Genomic DNA, 20,391 nt, shown 5'->3' with positions numbered 1-20,391 from the left:
TTAATGAATATTGTTTATTAAGCTTTATTGCATGACGCCAACGAAGCACATTGTAAAACATGTAATAAAAGTTTATTTTGAGCATAGATGTAATCTCTACATAAAACTTTGTATTAAACGGCATCGGCAGAGTAACATTTTTTTACTGTAGGGGAGGTATGCGATTGTATTTGTTTTGAAAGTAGAGTAGTGGTAGGATGTAGAAAGTAGAAATAAATAAGTAGATATGATGAGCAGATATTTGAAAAGTTTTATTGTTCATTCATGACATGAGAAACATATATCACAAGTAATAATTGAATGCTCTAAGCGGTCTAAGCAAACAAATGTTTTACATTGAACACAGTGGTAAAACGATTTTTCTTCTTAAAATGACAGGAAGCCATAAATTCATTTGTCGAAATTTTAAATGTTGAAGAACTAAATCTCTTCTCAATTTCACCACAAATTTGCGTCAGTTTGAGGTTGCTTCTGAATTGGAAATGACAACTACAAAGGCGTTCATTGAAGATGTATTCAAAAGTGAGAAAAATGTCAAGGCCACTTAGGACTATTACGTGAAACATTGTAATTGTTGGAAAGCTCATCAACTACATAAACCCGACCTCTTGTTAAGTTATAAAAAGTAATAATTTCTTGTAAGCATTTATATCCTGAAGATCCATCAATTCGAACGATGTAATGTTGAAAAAGCAATACATTTTCCCCTTTTTTAGGTACGAGAGTTACATCTGTTTGGATGGCGAACAGAGAACTATTTACATCTCATTTACTTGTTTCTAAAAGCTGTGATGTAATTTCCTGTTTATTCTTTCATGGTGTACACACCAATGTTATCTATGTTCACAGAGCAATCTGGTAACAAGGGGATAACTTGTAAACCAGTTAATGAAAGTTATATCACAAGAATTTTTAAATGGTTTACTGAGTCTCATAACTATGTCCTCTGGTTTATTACTAAAATTGAATTACCGGTCTGGTTGTTTACCAACATAAACTTCTTGGTTTTAAACATAGAATGTTTTTGCATCAACTATCTCAAATATTTTGAAGTCATACTTGGCCGGCAACGTCCTCTAAATGCTTCCAATTTTTCATCAATTGTAAGTTATTCACTTGGATTGTGAAGCTCTAGGCGATTTTCCACAAACATGTCACATATTGCTCTTATCGGGGCAAGCTTATCCAAACGTTTCCTTTCAGCTTTTGTTGTTATTAAATTATAAACATTGCAGTAATATGCTGAACCTCTTTTGGCACATTGTTGCTTTGAAAATATCAGCTCTCAAGCCATCAGTAGACCACAAATCATCCAAATTTTCCTCCTGGATTTCAGACCACCAGCTAAATATAGAAGTACCAGCAAAGCTTTTAGTTCATGAGAGGTCGTATCCTTTACCAAATGTTGCGAGTCTGCACAATCATAGTTTAGAGCTTTTTGCCTAGTTTTTGGTTGGTATATATCACAATATCTGATAGCATAGCATCTGTAAAAAGGAAATGCCACCACTCAATTTGTTCTTTGCGATCTCAAAAAGGACGTTTCACACCTGGCAAATCAGTAATTATATTTCCAGATCTTGTTTTTAGTTTTAAGTATTTCTTTTGTATCTCGTAGAGCCATCTATGCCAATAAAATCATTATCATATTCCTCTGATTCAGTTATATCCATGTCTTCAGTTAATTCTTGTTGGGTGTCCGAGCCTGCAGATCTCTCATTTACATGGTCTTCTTCTGCTTCTGAGCCCTATGCTATATCTCAATAATGTTCTGTTTCTTCCCATAATTTCAATAGACACTTTTGTTCCTCTTCGTAGGAAATACTAAATAAAAAAATACTTGCTAATAGATGATGAATAGAAGGTATGGTGGGGTATGGCACAAAAACCTTAAAAAACATCAAACATACATGGGGTATGATGTATACATGATAATAACATACATATATCTCCAACAACAGTCCTCTGTATACTGAAATAAGCATGTTAACAAGTATGAAACGAAGATACTCATGGACTCGCGAAACTTATGTATATTAGCCGATTATTATAGCATTTTAAAGTTAGTTGGGGTATATTATACCCCATCTTACTGGTGCAGGGGGAATTAATAAATTAGGGCGGTGTTAAGTGGGATTAGAGGAAATTCACAGTACATGTGATTCCTTCTAGTTATTCTACTGATTTTACTTATATGTAAATGACTATAAACTATAAGAGTAAAATATATTTTATAAAACTATGTTTTTAATTAATAACTAAATACAGTACTATACATTGACTAATTTGAAGCTGTCGCTATTTCTGATTCTTGAATTTTTTGTTTTTTAAACAACTCCACTAACTCATCTTGAGCAAAACTAATATTTTCACATTTAGACAGTTCAATTGGAAATGTTACCAAATTCAATTTTGGATCTCTAAACGTGAAAGGAGTCCAAGGACCTTGAATGGAAGGATTTTCGGTATGCCATAATTTTCTAATTCTTGTACCTTCATGCACCTTTTGTTGCTTTTTAAATAATTCAAGCCACTTATATACTTCCTCTCTGGTGAAATTTCTACAGCTCAACCACTGTGTTTCTCCGTTTACTAAAAAAGTCAAAAAGTAAGACCAAAGATAGAAATTGGAAAAGCTTTATAATAATACAATATTCTGCTTTCATAACTGCTGTGCGATGTCTTCTAGGTTTTAAGTATACTACAATTCCAGGGTTATTTTTAGCAAAGTCGACCAAATCTGTTTCAATAAATTCCCTGAAATTGAACGGATTAGTTATATTTGACGAATTTTTTATTAGACTATATACCTCATTCCCCTGCTAGATCCATGATTTTCACAAAATTTCAATACAACTCTTTGGAGTTGTCCTACATATCTGCCCATACCATTTTGAAGAGGAACATTTATAAAACCAGATTTTAAAAATATTGTACTGTTAGACATTTTATAAAATTCTTTTATAAATTAAATAAATTTTCTAAATGCATCTAAGTTCAAAGACAACCCAATTAACCTTATTCTTCTTTTTTCTAAATTTATATTTATGATGGTAGTATCATTTGTTAACACTATGTGGTTTCACACCAAGTAGAAATCTTTAAAATTATGTGAACTCTAACACTACTTCACCAACTGCTATTTCAGCTTTTCTCGGATAGGTGGCTCAGTCAGTTAAAATAGAAATATCTTTAGACTAATCTAAGGAAATTAAAGGTCAGTGTCTAGAAAATGATCTTTTGTAACAGTGGTAAACTAATTGGTACAATGATTCTAGAAAAAAATGAGTGAATCATTCAGTATTCGAATTTATTGAAATCTAACAAATAATATATAGTAGGGACAATAAGAGAACAACAAATAAAAATAGTAAATGGAAAATAAAAAAAGGTAGATTAGGCTAAAGTCTATTTATCGAAGAAAAACAGTAAATCAAAACATATTCATGCATAGAGCACTTGATCAGGGTTGAAAGCGCCAAAGCCGAGCCTGTAACAGGACTGCATTTAAGAAATAATTTGTGGTTTCATAAGCAGATTAATAATATAAATTATAAATAATATTTTATTCATTCATTTGAAAACTACCAAATTTTCGTTTTGAAACATTAAAATAAAATTTTCATTTTTTACCTCAATAGGCCCATTTTCTTATTTTCTATCAGATGACATTGAGCTTCCACTGTTGACAACATTCCACATTTTGGTTTCAACCTTTTCGTGGACATGGCAATTACACTTATCATGTGTAATTGCCTTCGTGTCTCCGTGAAAAATATTTTTAACATCAGAAAATTCAAATGTTTTATTTTATGCTGCAATATATTGTTTCACATCTGCCCAGATCAACTCAATGGGATTGAGTTCACAATGGTAGGGCGGTAATCGTAAAATAGTTTTATTTTTATGCTCTGTGACAATATCTAAAAGTTCTGCCTTAACCATCGTTTCATCAAAATCGATATTTTTAGAAGTAAGCCTTTTCTGGATACCTGCTTCCCTTGTTGTAATTGTTGGAATCTTATTAATCTAATACGACAACACAATTCTTTTCAAGCTTGGGTAGAGTTTTCGAAAACCCTTTCCTCGTGATAGTATCCGGTTTTTTGGATTCAAATACCCATAAAGCATCTGGCATAAAACCATCTTCACTACCAGCGCGACAAATTATTATTCTCTGTCCTTTTCCTAAAATTGAAATGAATACAACCAAACGTAAAATGTGCTATTAATTGAACTCTCTTGAATTGTAATGAATATGGAAATTATCTAAGTCAACTTAATAATAAATATTAGTGAAAAAATCTTTTTAGAAATAAGCTTTAATTTGAATGAAATTTTAGAGGATTCACAATGAAGAAAATGGAAGAAGCTCTAATAACTTGATATTAAGAATTAGAAAACTAAGTGAGAAATTAAAATATATATATAAGGAACTTCATTAATGCTTTATAGTTTTGGAGATAACCTTTGATCAAATGAGAAGAGAAAATATATTGCTATCAATGGAAGTCGATCAAAATGAACTTTTTAGATTTTTTAGATAAATAAATAGGTTTTTGAAAAATTGCCTACCTGATGGGTTTTTTAATTCGGCGGAAAGTCCATCCAAGAATGCTTGCTTGACAATCATATGGAAGAGTCCACCCAAACCTTATCTTTAGTATACTCAGCAATTACCCATGTTTTTCTAGACTGTTACTTCGTCGTTTTTTGTATTGAAATCCAATTTCTTCTAATAAATTATAAAATGGTGATCTTTTAAAATCCGATAAGTCCATACCTTCGTTAACTACTCTAAGAACTTTGTCCACCTTATGTATCTCATTTTTGGAGAAAAATGATTAGCTCTGTACTCACGAGTGATTAGGTAGAAACTTAAAGAAGACACTGCCGAAATATTTCCCGATTTGTATATAACGTCATCAACAGTCTTTTCTTGCATTTCATTTTTTAAATATTCAAAATCATTTGTTTTTAGCAAGCGTTAAAATGAAGCTCTTTTTTTCGGCGGAGTATAGCTAATTTCAAGAACTTAATCATCAGTTTCCGTGTCAGATAAGTTTAAGAAAATTACGCAATAGACAAATAAAAACGGTCCAATCGCCTCTGATTTGGATCGATGCTGCGCCACGTTTTGCCCTGGATGTTCACGTGCTGATCACACACTGATCATTAATTTGGTTCACTTTGTTTCTTAGATAAATATACTTTAGCGTGAAAGTATACAGTATAAATATATTCAGTGGAAAGAAAAATGATACTGTAGAAGCAAAGTTGTTTAACTCTGGAGCGAGTATGTTTTTTTTCCAATTTCAATTCATCAAAAGGACAGTTAAGCTTCTAATATATTGGATTATTAGATTGGACCGAGCTATCTACTGTAATAGGTACTTGTTGTGCTCCTCAAGCTGCTTTATGGTTGCCCGATGTGGAAAATCATTTTATAATTTATATATATATATATATATATATATATATATATATATATATATATATATATATTCTGTTTTCTATTATCTTTTTGACCCTTCTGTTATTCTTCTTAGGATCTTCATCTCTTTCTAGTGACTGTATGGTTGATAGCAGAATAAATAATTTTCTGAAAACGCTTGCAACTTAATTCGTACAGAGCAAGAATTTCCCCAAAATCACTTCGACAATGAAGACCATCTATTTTTTCTGTAACAGTGATTTATTGTATCGGCATCGTTAGGTGTTGACGCAAAGTATTTTCTTTTTGCATGTTTATTGGAGGTCAAAATCATTTTATCTAGTTCAAGTTCAGTATTCCTGTGATCAAGTACTGTTGAACATTTAACAATTGCTTGTAGTTTCATTTTTTTGGTATTCTAACATAAAAATTATAATACATAGAAAAATCAGACAGTGATAAGCCGGTTATCAGCAAATTAAATTTGTAATTGAATTTCTCACCAGTTTTTATATTAATGACTTTAATGGGATTTTAATTCTACATTATTTGTTGAACTCGTCTTTGGAACGATCACTCGTCTCGATGACTGGAGTTTACCTGTGTTTTTGTTTTTAATTTTAAACTTAAGTTTCTTTACAAGTCTCTCATTATAATTGCACAATCGACTATTATAGAAACTAAATAAATTGATTTAAAGTAGGCCCTACACTATGAAGCGGCTTGAGGCGCCTATCAATTGGAGCCTCAAGCATTTGATCAAACCGCTTGATAGTGTAGAGCAGGGGTGCTCAAACTTGAACTGCTGGCGATCTACCTCAATATTTTTAGACTACTTACGATCGACTCTGAGAGGCTGCAAGTATGTGTGATGCTGGGTTGTCGTACATACACGGTAGCATATATAGATATTAGCTTTCTGCACAATATAGGTACATTATTTTAGTCAAGGTTTGGGTTAGGTTTAGTTAGGTTCTTCTCTACAATATCAATGAAAAAACTCATAGTTATTCAAAATTGCGAGTTTATTGGTTGTTACAAAACAAAAGAGTTACATATGGTGTTAAACCTAACTAAAGAGTGGCTTTGGATGTTGAAGCGTGGCACTGCATGTCCTCAGCATACTTTTCATAAGATGGTATGTAACCACTGAGTGCTAATCGCAAGCATGATGACATATGATCGTCACTTAGTCGATTGCGATATTTTGAATTAATTATCTTCATTTCAGAAAATGCAGACTCGCACAAGTAAGTTGACCCAAACAATGCCGTCAGTTGAAGGGCGATTTGCCTTAGATTCGGATATTTATCTTCAGATATAAAACACCAGAAATTTGTATCAGATGCTGTAGCTTTGAGATGTATATCTGATATAATCTGCACCAACTCATTTTCAACAGAACATGAGTTCATATTAAACTGACTTGCTATTTCAGTAGCTTATTCCTCAATGTTTTTACATGAAAAAGGATAACTCATAAATGATGCTATATTTTCCAATTTACTGCAATCATAAAAACGCATTTCGAATTGTCCTAAAATATTTGATAATTCAGCCTCATACGTATCATAATTAAACTGAGGAATCCTTGCATTCAAAGACGGAAAATGTTTCAGATCCTTTCTTTTCAGTTGATCTATCATTAGTTGCAATTTACTTTTGAATGCGTTTACTGCGCTAATCATCTCAATAATAGTTTTTCCTTTACCTTGAAGCTCCAAGTTAACGATGTTTAAGTGCATTGTGATGTCAGTCAAAAATGCCAAATCAGTCAGCCATTTTTCGTTTTCAAAATCTGAGTGTCATCACCTCTTTCGTCTAGAAAAGCTGTTATTTCGGGCAATAATTCTTGAAACCTTTGTAGGAACTTTCCGCGACTCAACCACCTGATGTCTGTGCGAAGAACTAAATCAGTGTGTTCAGCTGACTCCCTATCTTCCAACTGCAACTGAAAGAGCCGCCGTTGCAAGCTACGTGCACGGATGGAATTCACAATTTTTGTTGCAATGCCCATAATTTCCTCCGTGTTTAAAACTTTGGAACACAAAACTTGTTGATGTATAATGCAATGGAATGAAAAAAATGAAGGGAATTCTTCATTAGCTCGAAACAATGCCACAAAACCGTTTTTGTTTCCAGTCATTGCTGGTGCTCCATCGATTGTAATGTACACTAATTTATATATTGGTAGCTCGTAGTTTTTTACAAAATTAAAGAAAACTTCATATATATCTTCGCCACGGGTCTTCCCCTTCAGAGGAATGATTGTCAAAAATTCTTCCTTAGCCGACATGTCGAACTGTAAAGAAAAGTATGTACATTCCATGATATCATGTTTTAGTTTATCTGCGATGTCCTGACTCATGACTTCAATACGCCTTGTGACAGGCAGACGAGATAACTGAAGTTCTCTAATAGCAGACATGATTTCTGTTTTATTTTTAAAATCTCCAAATAAAGTCTCACCCGCTTCAATAAATGCTACAAGCACTCGATCAAGCGATCGACCGTTTGAGCACCCCTGGTTTAGAGCCTCCTTAAAGTATCTGATGAATACTGCATTTAAATTGTTTACGTGACACTATAGTATCTATATAAAAAGTGGCGACATCTCCCAAATGTTAAAGGTAATGTAACAGTAAGAAAAGTAAATAATTGAATAGCTACATTATTATTGTATTGGAAACATTGGATGAAAACACTAGAAATAAACACTTCTTGTATATAAAACTTTCTTAAATCAACATTGAATAATTTTTGACTCCTTTGGAACATAAGTCTTCGCGCAAAACCAGTCCGTTTTTCTGCCTACATACAGGAGACTGATGAGACTCTTTAAACAGCCAGCTCGTTTGAAGATCTATAGAGGCTCATAGGCCGTCCTGTTATAGCTTGCCAGAATTACGGACTAAAATTTAGTAGAAAGAAGACTGAATATATGGTCATAACGAAACAATAAAGGGTACCCATATACCAAGTAGAAAAATTAACGGACCTGGGAAGCAGCCATGATCCTAACCTTGATCTGCATAGGAGGATAGTACTATCATAAGTATGTCTTTCCTGTGCTTTTAGATGGTAAGGTTTAGAAGTGTTTTAAATGTGGATCTCTCACCGTATTTTAAAGATAAGTTGGAGGATAGAGCTACAAACATTTTAGGTTCGATACTATAGAGAGAGATGGGTTTATAGCATTATTTGAAAGATAAGTTGGGTTGATAGAGTTACTAACACCGAGGCTCTTGAGCGCATGAACAAAACTTTAGAAATAGTCAACACTATACCAAGAAGTGAATTAGATTACTTTGGACATATGATGTGCAATCCTGTGAAGTGCGATCTTCTTCACTTGGTAATACAAGGCAAAATAGTAATGGGTAGACAAAGTATAGGTCGACGCACAGCATCATGGTAAAAAATCTTCGTCAATCTCTCTCAAGCAATGAGAGTTGATATGATGAACAAATGACACAGCACACAAGAAGAGGGAGGGCAAAATATAATGGCAATTAAAAAATTCAGTTTGAAAGATGTGCTTATGTATAATGCTCTTTTTAAACATTTGGGATTGTATGCAAGAATGAAAAATGCAGGAATAATACAGTATTATATCAATGTAAAAAATATATATTATTTATTCTCAAATCGTTGCATTCATTTAGGAAATTCCATTAACGTTTTACCATTCATTCTAGTTGCAATTTTTGTATTTTGGTTTATATATTTAATTGTTTTCAATTCGTACCATTGGTCTTGATCGTTTATATATATCGACGAGTTTACATGTCAGGTGTGTAAATATTGATGATATGTGTAATAGTTGCCGTCATGTAACGTGAACTTACGTGAGCTGTTTATTTTTATTTAACATATTAGTAGGTGTACACACCAAAGATACATTGCTCGAAATTACGTGACATCACGTACCTCTATGCTCTCAGGTGTTCCCATATATATCTTCTGCTCTGCTACAGCACATGTTTCTAGAGTCGCAGGTACTAATAGACTTACTTATAGATAATGAAATTATGACTTGAAAATTGATTTTTTGAATCCATTTTTTACCTTTATACTGAATTAACTAATATTGCACAAGTTTTTGATTTGTTCGAATTCGAAAATAAATTCCGATAAACTGCTTGATTCACTGATCTCAATAACTACATAATTTTATTTTTTGTCATCCTATTTCGAGGCAGATAACATGAGTGTAACTCTTACTGCAGTTTATTCCCGATTTTATTTTCACTAATCTGTTTGTTTTCGATAACTATATTAACATTAATTTTTCATGCACCATTATTCCAGTAGCCTCCGACCGAAAGAATATCTTTAAATTAATTTCATTCTGTAGTTTCTTTGTCATCAGTTCATGTCTATATTGTGTTTATTTATGTAATTATTTCGTTATCTTTCGAGAAATTTTATATTTCAGCATGTAATTCTCATTGTTGTTTATCCTATTAAAGCACATTCCTTTTTCGTGCTTGGGTCGTATCTATCTTATCTGAAACTTGCTACAACTGTTTTAAACATAATATTATTTCATCCTAAAAATGATACTTACCTTTAGTATCATATTCTCTTACTCGGGCTTAGGGCACTAATTTCCATAATATTATGTATAATTAGAATAAGTGGTTGGTGGGAGAAATAATGTCAAATATTTGTATAAAGAAATCATGAAAAAACTTCATCACTCTCCTAGTATTAGTATTGTGAAAATACATATTATAAAACATCTATTTTGTTCCAAATATCTTGTTGAAATTGATGGCTAATCGTTAATATAAGTAAGTAAATACATTGAATAATAAGACGTATATCGTGAAAGAAAAATCGCGAATTCTTTTCACAAATATATGTAAATGAAATTCAGTTGCTTTATGTTAGTTGCATTGTTATGTCAGTCATTTATCAACTAGCCCTCATGCAATGTATTTTTAGGTCAGTTACGTCAAAAAGGCATAGTTAGTGTTTCAATGAAAATAAAACACATCAACTATAACAATAAAACTGACGGTAGCAATTCAATTAAATCCATTAACTTCCGGTCCATACACCCATTAGATAACCCATCTGAACCATACCCATCCGTCTGGGTTGGCCTCTTGCATTAACGGTTGGCTAACGACGCGTGAATTGCGCGATCCCACTTTTCATATTGTTCGTAGTTAATTCACTGACTGTTTTTGTTACCTATTAAGAATTTTAAGGACAAAGATCATTAAATTGATCAAATTCGTTCACTAGATATACAGAGAGGCAATTAACGAATATAATTACTCTTATTACTAAAATAGTAATTTAGCTGTGTACTGACAATCAGGTCTCAACTGCGACAACAAGCCATATTATCGAATAAGTTCACGAAATTGTACTGGACAATAATCGTCTTAAGGTTAAAGATATACAGTCACTGGCCAAATTATTAGGAAAATATTAATTTATTAATTATCGAATGATATTGTACATTTCCATTGTTTTAAATTTATATTTGTTTATAAATTGAGATGTTATTTTCAGTGGGTTTGGGTTCTTTGTTGAGAAATGATGAAGTCCAAAGTTGACAAAATGCTTAGTTTATTGAACAAAGTTTCAAAAGGTCAATGTACACAAAAATCAGTTTAATTTTTACAATTTTAATAAGAAAAATATCCAGGACTTTATATAAAAGCAATTTGTTTGTTTACAATTCTTACAATTCTATGAAAGAAAATTAATGAACAATGTTTTGGCACGTGGCGACAAGATTTGAATACAAAAATAAAGCTTAATTTGATACGAAATGAACGTTTGAATCGTTTTATAATACTTATTTTGATTAACAAAATTCTTGCTAAATAATCATCGGAATGTTGTACAATACTTAACAGTTCTTGAGATTACAAATTGGTACACATTTGCTTGTCGCCATTTTACTTCGCCTTTTCGCTGTCGCGTGAACATTTAAAAATCACCTGCCAACTTAATTAAATTAAAAATTAACATGAACATGGTTACCAACTTTGACTCTATATAGAATAAGTAGAGTGAGGTAAGGATAGGGTCAAAGTTGGGATAGGTCGGGTCAGCTGTCAATTTGATCAATTCTCAACAAAATGATATGTTTATTAAGTTTTAAAGAAAAGTGAAAATAATGTAAGTAAAAGTCTATATTGAGTTGCCTTTAGCCCCTATTAAAGCATCAATTCTGTACCTATCAATGCCAGATTTAATTGTCTAGCCTAACCATCATCAAGATGGTTATTTCTATGGTTTCTCTATGTTCATTTATCTAATATAAAAGCATTTTCAATAATTATTCACCTCATATGCTCAAATGCCTTGAAATCTAATGAGACCGAATATCCAACCAACGAGACGAAAGACGAGGCACTTTTGTTCTTTTCCAAAAAACCGATAATGTTCGGTTAACTTCTAACATAAGCTCACCCAACGTTAGTGTCGTTAATTCGGTGTTGGCCCGAATATAAGCCTCAATACCGGTAAGATATTCTCAATCACTGCCACGTTAGAAATGAAATGAATTTTAAATAATAGTGGATGTAAATTTTTTCTATCATTGATACATTATGCCAAAACTTATTTGTTTGGTAATTTACGTCTATTTGGACAAATTATAACCATTTTAACATCCCATCGGTTAGCTTATTTAATAACCGAAATATCGAAGCGGAAAGATCGATATCAGACGACCGAGTTTGTGAGTGTTATTTTCCTTGTGTGTGTTTAGGGACAAATATTCGAAGCTGTTGTGTCAGTTGAACATGGAAATGCTTCTAAAAATTTTTTGATAGTGAACAATCAATTGGCAATGGAATTACTTTCCCTGTGCAACTGTGGTGTACATGTTTTTGAACTTTATACTTGAAATTTGACTTTTTGGAAGTTTATAACGATTGTAGATACCTACCTGAAGAAAATTGGCATAAGCGAATTTCTATTTCGACAAACTCAAATCTTCAATAATGTTGCAATGACACTATTCTAATTCATATAAAGTCTTTATTTTGTACTTAGCAACGATTCTGCAAAGTGAGCTGACTGGAGGCTATGCGGCCTAAATTTTCTAGCTTTAAGAAGTAGTTAGTACGTAACCTTTGTGAATGGACATCCCCGCATTCACAAGAGCTGTATAGAATTGCTACGCTTTTCTTTAGATGGTAGTTCATCGGATGTGTCCAGTGAGTAGACCAGTAACTTTGCTTGATACAGATAAAAATCTCTCCTATTGTTTCAGACTAGAGGTCTAACTCCATGTTTCTGATTTCTCCTCGTTTCCCAACTTTTTTATGATCGTAACTGGATGGCTTTTTGGGAAAAATATCAAAGGTTATGGTCATATAAAAGAAGTTGTTTGAGTTTGTTCATGTCATTCCCAGGTACCCATATTAAAGTAACTTTGCTGATTGCTCGTAGAAAGTTGAAAAATTCGATGCATTCCCATACTAGTTTTGACTCAATTTTATAAGGGTCAACTGCTGCTCTCTTATTTGATAGGATGAATATCTTGGCATTACTTACCTTTAGCATTCGTAGATGCCCGATCAGGTCGCCGAGATTCATATTTTGTTGCTTGTATGCTTTTATTGCGCACTTTCTATAAAGATCATTGAAGGTGGCAAGTCTAAAATGACTTGAAGTGCTGCCGTGAGACATGGTGGGGGATGCAGTTATTGCAAGGCAAGCCGTGATTTGTAGATTACTTGGGGTATTTCTCTAATTTTAGTTTATGTGTATATATACTTCGACAAAAATAATATTATAAAGTTTGTTCAAAATTCATAGTATCTTGCTAATGTTTCTATTTTTGTTTGGTTCACATAAAATGTTGAATATAAGTTCTTGAATAACGGGCCAGTTGCAAAAGTCAATTAAAAGTATACAGTGTGAATCCTTATTCCTAAATAACTTTTTTAATATTTCATAAACAGCACACCCTGTATAAATTTTCAGTGCTTACAATAGTTTCACAGCTAGAGCCGTTTAAAATGGAAATTATTAAAAAAAGAAAAAGTAGTTGGTTTTTTGTTATTAATTAAATGTGTTTAACAGAAAAAATAACGAGTCTTTTAAGGAGAGGGTAGAGTAATCGAAAAAGAATTTAACATGTCTGGACACTTTGCGCTGTCTCTGAATCACAACAATAAATATATAGTCTCCATTGAAGTTAACACATTCAAAAAACACGTGGTATATCTAAGACAGGTAAGTGAAAGCCGCCAAATGTATCGGCACAATCTGTGAGGTAGGAATCTTGCATCTTGATATAGTTATCAAATATAAAGCTAGCCACCAAATCACTATCATCGACGTAGCAATACTCTTCGAAAACCCTATAGAGAAGATTCGCAAGTACGAGAATCTCTTTTCATTCAAACATATGTGATATATGTACAAAAAAATGATAGCTACGCTAAGTTAGGACAATTTCTTCTCATAAAAATGGCTTTTACTTAATTAGAATATACCTAAGACAATATTCATGTACCTTCTGAAAGTTATGATTTGTTTGATAAATGTATCCAATATAGTCTTTATTAAAATTGGTACACTCTCCCATTATTGTTCTACTGCTTATAATGTGTGTCAGAATAAAAATGAACAATCTGCAAACCACTGATAACCGCTCACATTTTTCAAAGAAAATCGTGAAAGAAAACCACACAAATTCTCTTCAACTTTTGGGAACAGACATAAATTACTGGTGGCAAATCTGGAAGGTTTGTTAAATGCTAAATTAATTGGCAGACTGTCTAGGCTTTTACAGCAGTTGCAATGGCGGACCTCTGGCTGAGTACGTTATCCTTATGTAGAATATACTTTCGATCAACTTTACCCCACGTTTTTCTTTCACAACCCCACATAATTTTGAAACAAATTTGGTATTACCAGCAACTGTAATTATAGCTCATTTTTACAAACAATATATTAACATTACTTTTCCCAAAATACATTTATTATGTTCCATTTGAATTTTTCGGGTAGTGATTTATTCATGTCTCATCTATTGTTACTAATCTTCTTTGTGTTGTCTATACTGCTTTAAAAGAACACTGCGAATATCTCTTAAAGTTTGCTTGTCTGCATCTGTTAACATTCGTGTTACATATCGTGCATTTTTTTTTTCATGTTTATTTTGGTAGTAAATATATTATCAAGGTAATATATAGTATAACAGACACTTATCTTCAATTATTTGTTTAATAAACATACGTCGATCTTGCAGCAAGAGAACATGGACTTTTTCAGAATTTTCCTGTGTGTTAGAGGTTGTGGGACTCCTGAATGCTGGCTTGTACGTACACGACTATCTACCTGATTTAAACACTTAATACGACTTTTTCACCATGTCTTATACTGCTGATTCTCATAATGAATCCACTAAATCTTCATGAAATTGTGCTTTCTCAAACGTAAGTATTTACGCACTGCTTGTTTTTTCGTCACGACCCATTTCGAAACTAACACGTGACTTTATCGAATTAGAGATTAAACTATATATACATTTGAATAGACTGTACAAATTGTTTACATTACTATTACACCAACACTCACAATTACACTTTCTGATGCGCGTTTCAATAACCAAGTTATCGTCTTTAGAGAATGAAGGTGAACTAAAAGTACTAAAACCTAATAACTTGACTTATCTGTTTTATACCGAATTTTTCTACCAATTTTTATTTCTAGATTTATATATCAATTTGTTAAATATTCCTTTCAATCTCAGGATTGAAAAGTACTAGGGCAATTTTTTCTTGTTTTGCATTTTGATTTTGGAAAAAAGTGGTTTTACATAAAGATTCCTTAAACTTATGACGGTCTATTAATCTGTTTACGTTAATTGTAAATATTCTTCGATTACATCAGCTTCCAGATTATTAGATCTCCCTAAGTCCTCAAGGTGCTCATAGGTCTGCGGGATCGGCAAGCTGGGAAATAATGAACTTATATCATAGGAGATTAGAATTAGGGTTTCAAACTCTGGAAACATTATAACTAGGTGTACAGGCTTTTGAAGAAATAGGTCTCATTGCTTTCTCAGGTTTGTGAATTTTAGGAAGGCAATAAAGCTTTGACAGCGTTGGGTTACTTACGGATAACTTATACCTGAGTGTACCGTTGACAAGGTTGTTATGATTTTTAAGTGTTTCCACCACATTTGTGTGATCATTTTTTTCAGAGGATTATTTAAAATTTTGGTGTTTAGATTGCTGTTTAGATTAGGCCGTCCACTTTCTCGAAATAGTCCTCCTTGTCCATTATAACAACCTTGTTTCCTTTATATGCTTTTAAGTAAAAACAATATTTCGTCCTCAAACTCTTGACAGTATTCAAATCTCTTTTGCTGACCGATGCATTTCTATTCTAAATAGACATATTTTTCGTGATTTGAATTCTAGACGCTTTCCGAACACAATTCCTATCGTTATGATGAAGATACTGAATAAAACTTTCGATATATCCAATCAATTTGCTTAGATCGCCATCGTCTGTAACAGCAAAACTCAAAAGCTTATTCAATAACTCCATCTCTTTTATGTCAAACGTCTGGAGAAAAAGGTTTTCAGCAATGTTGATAGGCTTTAAAGAAATATTCTTGGGCTGTGGTTTCAATATCTTATTTAAAACAGACATCTTCTTCTTAAATTTTGAATCAATGACTCTGAATATGTTTCTTTGAAACTTACACCAGTTTTCAAATTTCAAATCGCTTAATTTATGTGTTAGTTTTTTGTAAAGTCTGTTTGCTTCTATTTTAAGAATAATTCATTTACTGTATATATATTTGATTTCTAGATCCAGCCATTTCCTTCTTGCAAACCCACGAACCCTATCTGAAACTATACTCTTGCTCATGTCTACTGATAAAACCTGGAATAGCACTTAACCTGCGGCATGATTTAAGAAATCAAATATCAATAAATTTATAATTTACTGCAATGGCAAACAGTGAATTTTAAAGAAAACGTGGCAATTAATGATAAAAGCATGAAAATTGGTATGTTGGGTAGTGATGTCGAAAGAAAATTTTAGAGATCGAGAGCCCCTCGAAATTCTCCATAGGAGGGGCAGGGCGTGGATTTTTGTGGTTTCACCCCCCGTGAAAAAGTCGAGTTATCAATTTTGACGTTCATAGGGTCGATTTTACATATTTTGACCCTCCTGAACATTTAAGGAGCCACAATTTTTGTTTTTTTTTTGAGCATATTCGATGAATCTTCAGTATTGGGATAGATTCCTTCTCCCATCATTCCTTCTTAAAGACAAGAAATGAACGCGGTTGTGCTAAGAAATAAAGATTCGTTAAATATGCTCTAAAAAAAAACAAAAAATGTGGCTCCTTAAATGCTAAACAAAATGTAGTAAAAGGCTTAATAACGAATAGGCTCATTGTTCGAGTTCTCTAGTCACCATATCTACTATTTGTAATGCTTCAAAATTCCTCTCATTTTGTACAGAGAAGAAAATATTCAAAAAACGTATAAAAATATGAAAAATCCTCAAAACTAGGCAACTTGCAGTACCTCCTGTTTCTCCCCCTCTCGATATATTGAACACATATATACGTTAAAATATCATATTTGACCTCGAATATCGGATTGAAAATTCGATCTTGAAAAATGTATTCGGTCTATTGAAGAAAAACCGCAATTTTGACGTAATTTTGACAAAAATCGGCAATTGGGGAGATTTTCAATTTGAAATTTTGGGCACTTATCGAGTTCGGATCTCGAAAGTAATGACATATTCTTGTTCAGGAGGGTCAAAATATGTAAAATCGACCCTAAAAACGTCAAAATTGCTCACCCGATTTTTTCACGGGGCGGTGGAACCTCAATCGATCCCCCGCCCCTCCTGTGGCGAATTTCGAGGGTCTCCCGATCTCTAAAATTTTCGTTTGACATCACTGCCCAACATACCAATTTTCATGTCTCTATCATTAATTGCCTTTTTGCAATTTGCCACTACTTGGATATAGTATTATTGATTTTGATAGAGGTACCTCCAAAACATGTGAATTGAACGAATCAACCGCTTCTACAGGCCTAGAAAAACGTTGATATTACAATTTGACGTTTGGATTGTCCAAAAATATTTTTGTTTGAACTTATTTGAACACATAACTTTTGGTAGAGAATGATTCGTCTTCTGCTATTGGTTTCCAGATTTTTTCTTCAGTATTCCTGGTAAAAAAATGCTGGTGTACCATTCAGGATTGACCGTTCTACGTTGCTTAAATCAAGCGGCGGCGACATGTCTAGTTATTCCGAAAAAACAGGCGACCATTGGCTTCGAAGTGCTTCGTGGTCGAATAACTTTTGTTGGATTTGGCTCATCTTTGGAGACTCATTCAAGCGATTCTGTTTAGCTTCGGGTTTATTAGCTTTATTCATGATTTGTCTCTTGTTACGATTTTATAAATGTCTTTGAAAGCACCGCGATTGAATTTTTTCGCCTTTACACCAATCGACACGAGTTACATGAAGAAAATTCTAGAAGGACATTTTTATAAAACGCAATTGTATTAAATATCGTAAACACTTCATTAGCAATTATTTTATTATAAATACGAATTATTGTAAACAACTTGGTAATGAATATATAGTTCAGGCAATGAATATATGTATCGCTAATGAATATATAGTTCATTTAATGAATATTAGTTAGTTCGCCTGTGAGATTAATTGTATTCATTCAACTTCATAAAATTATTGTAATTTTGTGTAAAATAAATTTTTAAAAATAATTTTCGAGTACCGAAAATTATAATTCACGAGCTTTTTTTTAAGCAGTTGTCAAATTCTGCAGTATCCAACGCGAACAATTATTTTTGACAGCCGAATGTTCATGCAATATGAAATTTATGCGATTTGTTTCTGTTACCATCTTATAGAGGTCTCTTGAAGTACCGCGATTGAATTTTTACATCTCTTCTTTACACCAATGTCTCAATATCACATTATATTACTTGGAAACAAGGTTCTTTTTATATTGCTTTCACAGCACTATCGAGACATAGTTAAGAGACATCATTTGCGAATGAAGATTAAGCGGGTGAGCTATACACAGCAGTTAAAATCAGTGGGTGTTTGAAATCGAACATCAATTTGTGGAAGATGTAGTCATATAATTATTATTCATTTACTAATATTGTTAAAAACACACATTTCCTTATAAACGGTGAATGTCTCTCGATTACGATATATTATTTAACGCATCCTACTTAAGTAGTAGTACCTCGCTCTGACTTAAGTTGAATAAGCCTTTACTAAGAGCCCTCATTTTTAGGGGGCTCTGGAGCGCCAATATCTCCAACGTGCAAGTAATTGCATGCAGATCAAAATATTACATTGACGAATATTGTACGTTACTTGATATTACGCAAGTCTCAAAATTCCATAAGAAAAGTAAATAATTTCCTAACCTCCCTCAAATTTTATTTTGTATTTTGTGGGCGGTTTAAAAATTAAAATAATAAAGGTAGGTAAAGTGAATAAGTAAAAGTAGTCGGCTGCTGCCTTGCTTTTGGAATCTGATGGGCAGGAAAAAGCACCTAGGCATTGGTGGGCCAAGCCCTGGCTAGATAGAACAAGGGAAACTCGAGTTTAGTTGTATAATTAGACGAGGAAACACACAAAAATATATTTGACAATGGATGAAACATTTGAAAAACTTTTAAGGAAAATAAAATATGGGATAACTAAGAAATCCTTGGCAAGTGACAGAATAGCAGATCAGAAACTCATTTCTTCCTAGAATTGCAACTTGTACGCAATAGAAATGGCACCAAACCGATAATATCGTAATTTTCGTTTCATTACCTCTAGTCCTAGCCTATTTATTAATATTGAGCCTGTTTTAATTAAACTGATTTCATCAAATGTTTGTTCTGATTTGTAACTTGCTGAAACTTGTTGATATCTAGTTATGGAAATTGTTTAGATTTCATTTTATATTACGAAGTATACTCCTGAACAACGGGTTGCATGACCCCACTTAATTTGTAGTTCATTGAATAAATAATACCATCCCTGGATAATCAGGAAATAGTTTGATTTAGGACTTCGAGTCATGAGTTTCGGTTTGTGAGAATATATATCGCGGTTCAATTGGTAAATCAATTTATTGAATGTTTTTTCTATATTTTTAATAGGTACTATAACTTTTGAATTGATATCTAAAGATAAATAACCTTTGGGTAATTCACATTTTATGATCAAATAGTTTAAATAAAAGTTTTAAGAAACAAAATAAGGAGTTTTTTTATGAGTCCCAGCTTTGGAAATGTTTGCGCTTAACTTAAAAGAATAAATGACAATGAATACAACTCGAGAAGTTGTCGCACATCAAAAGCCCAGTCGGTTATAGTTTTTTTTCAATGTAAAATTTTGAGTTATTGTTACTTGCATCACTATATTCAAATTGAACTGTAGTTAACATAACATACACGTACTTTAGTTAAAGAAATGTTCTAGATAGTTATACATAGTTTATTATTGAACATAGCATGCACAATAGATATTTGCTTATAATGACAACAATGGTTGATTCTACAATAATTATCGAATTGTGAATCTTTTCCACAATATACGCTCTTTCTATGTACGTACACTTATTTTTCATTGTTAATTTTTACGTTACCATTTGTTTTTCTGTCAATTCCCACATTTCATCTAGTTTGAGGGTAAGTTACAGGAAGTTACACAATTATTTACCAGGGGCCTTATTTTAATATTGATCTATTGATCTATTGTGTCGATAAATTTCATTCTTGCTTTCTCTTTAACGGCTTGAAATGTCGTTGATCTCATTTTATGAATTCCGATATAGGAATAAATGATTATATTATTTCTTCTACAAATATATTTACGAACACTTTGCAAATTTAAATAGTCGTAGTGAATTGGAAGAAGCAAATTAAACTTTTTTAATTAGTTTTTTAA

General features: G+C 32.5%; 1 protein-coding gene across 1 annotated transcript; it reads right to left on the bottom strand.

Moving 5' to 3' along the window:
* Positions 1-230: 230 nt before the first annotated feature.
* On the bottom strand, positions 231-3,089 carry LOC130901097 (39S ribosomal protein L43, mitochondrial). The gene is made up of 3 exons (XM_057812192.1): positions 2,811-3,089; positions 2,651-2,757; positions 231-2,592 (listed from the first exon to the last, which is right to left on the bottom strand). Exons 1-3 carry the CDS (start codon positions 2,945-2,947, stop codon positions 2,282-2,284), a joined length of 555 nt encoding a protein of 184 aa, XP_057668175.1. The 5' UTR covers positions 2,948-3,089; the 3' UTR covers positions 231-2,281.
* Positions 3,090-20,391: the final 17,302 nt, after the last annotated feature.

This window comes from Diorhabda carinulata, chromosome X (genome assembly GCF_026250575.1).
Source record: "Diorhabda carinulata isolate Delta chromosome X, icDioCari1.1, whole genome shotgun sequence".
Taxonomy (NCBI): Eukaryota; Metazoa; Arthropoda; class Insecta; order Coleoptera; family Chrysomelidae; genus Diorhabda; species Diorhabda carinulata.
The sequence above is the reverse complement of the archived record's forward strand: the minus strand, read 5'-3'. Positions and strand labels throughout refer to the sequence as shown.

Bases quoted from the DNA above. Each gene is read 5' to 3' on its own strand.
- LOC130901097 (XM_057812192.1), bottom strand. From the start codon at position 2,947: ATGTCTAACAGTACAATATTTTTAAAATCTGGTTTTATAAATGTTCCT. The intron at 2,758-2,810 runs GTATATAGTCTA...GTTCAATTTCAG, and splicing joins GGATCTAGCAGGGGAATGAG to GGAATTTATTGAAACAGATT. The intron at 2,593-2,650 runs GTATTATTATAA...TGACTTTTTTAG, and splicing joins AGTTATGAAAGCAGAATATT to TAAACGGAGAAACACAGTGG.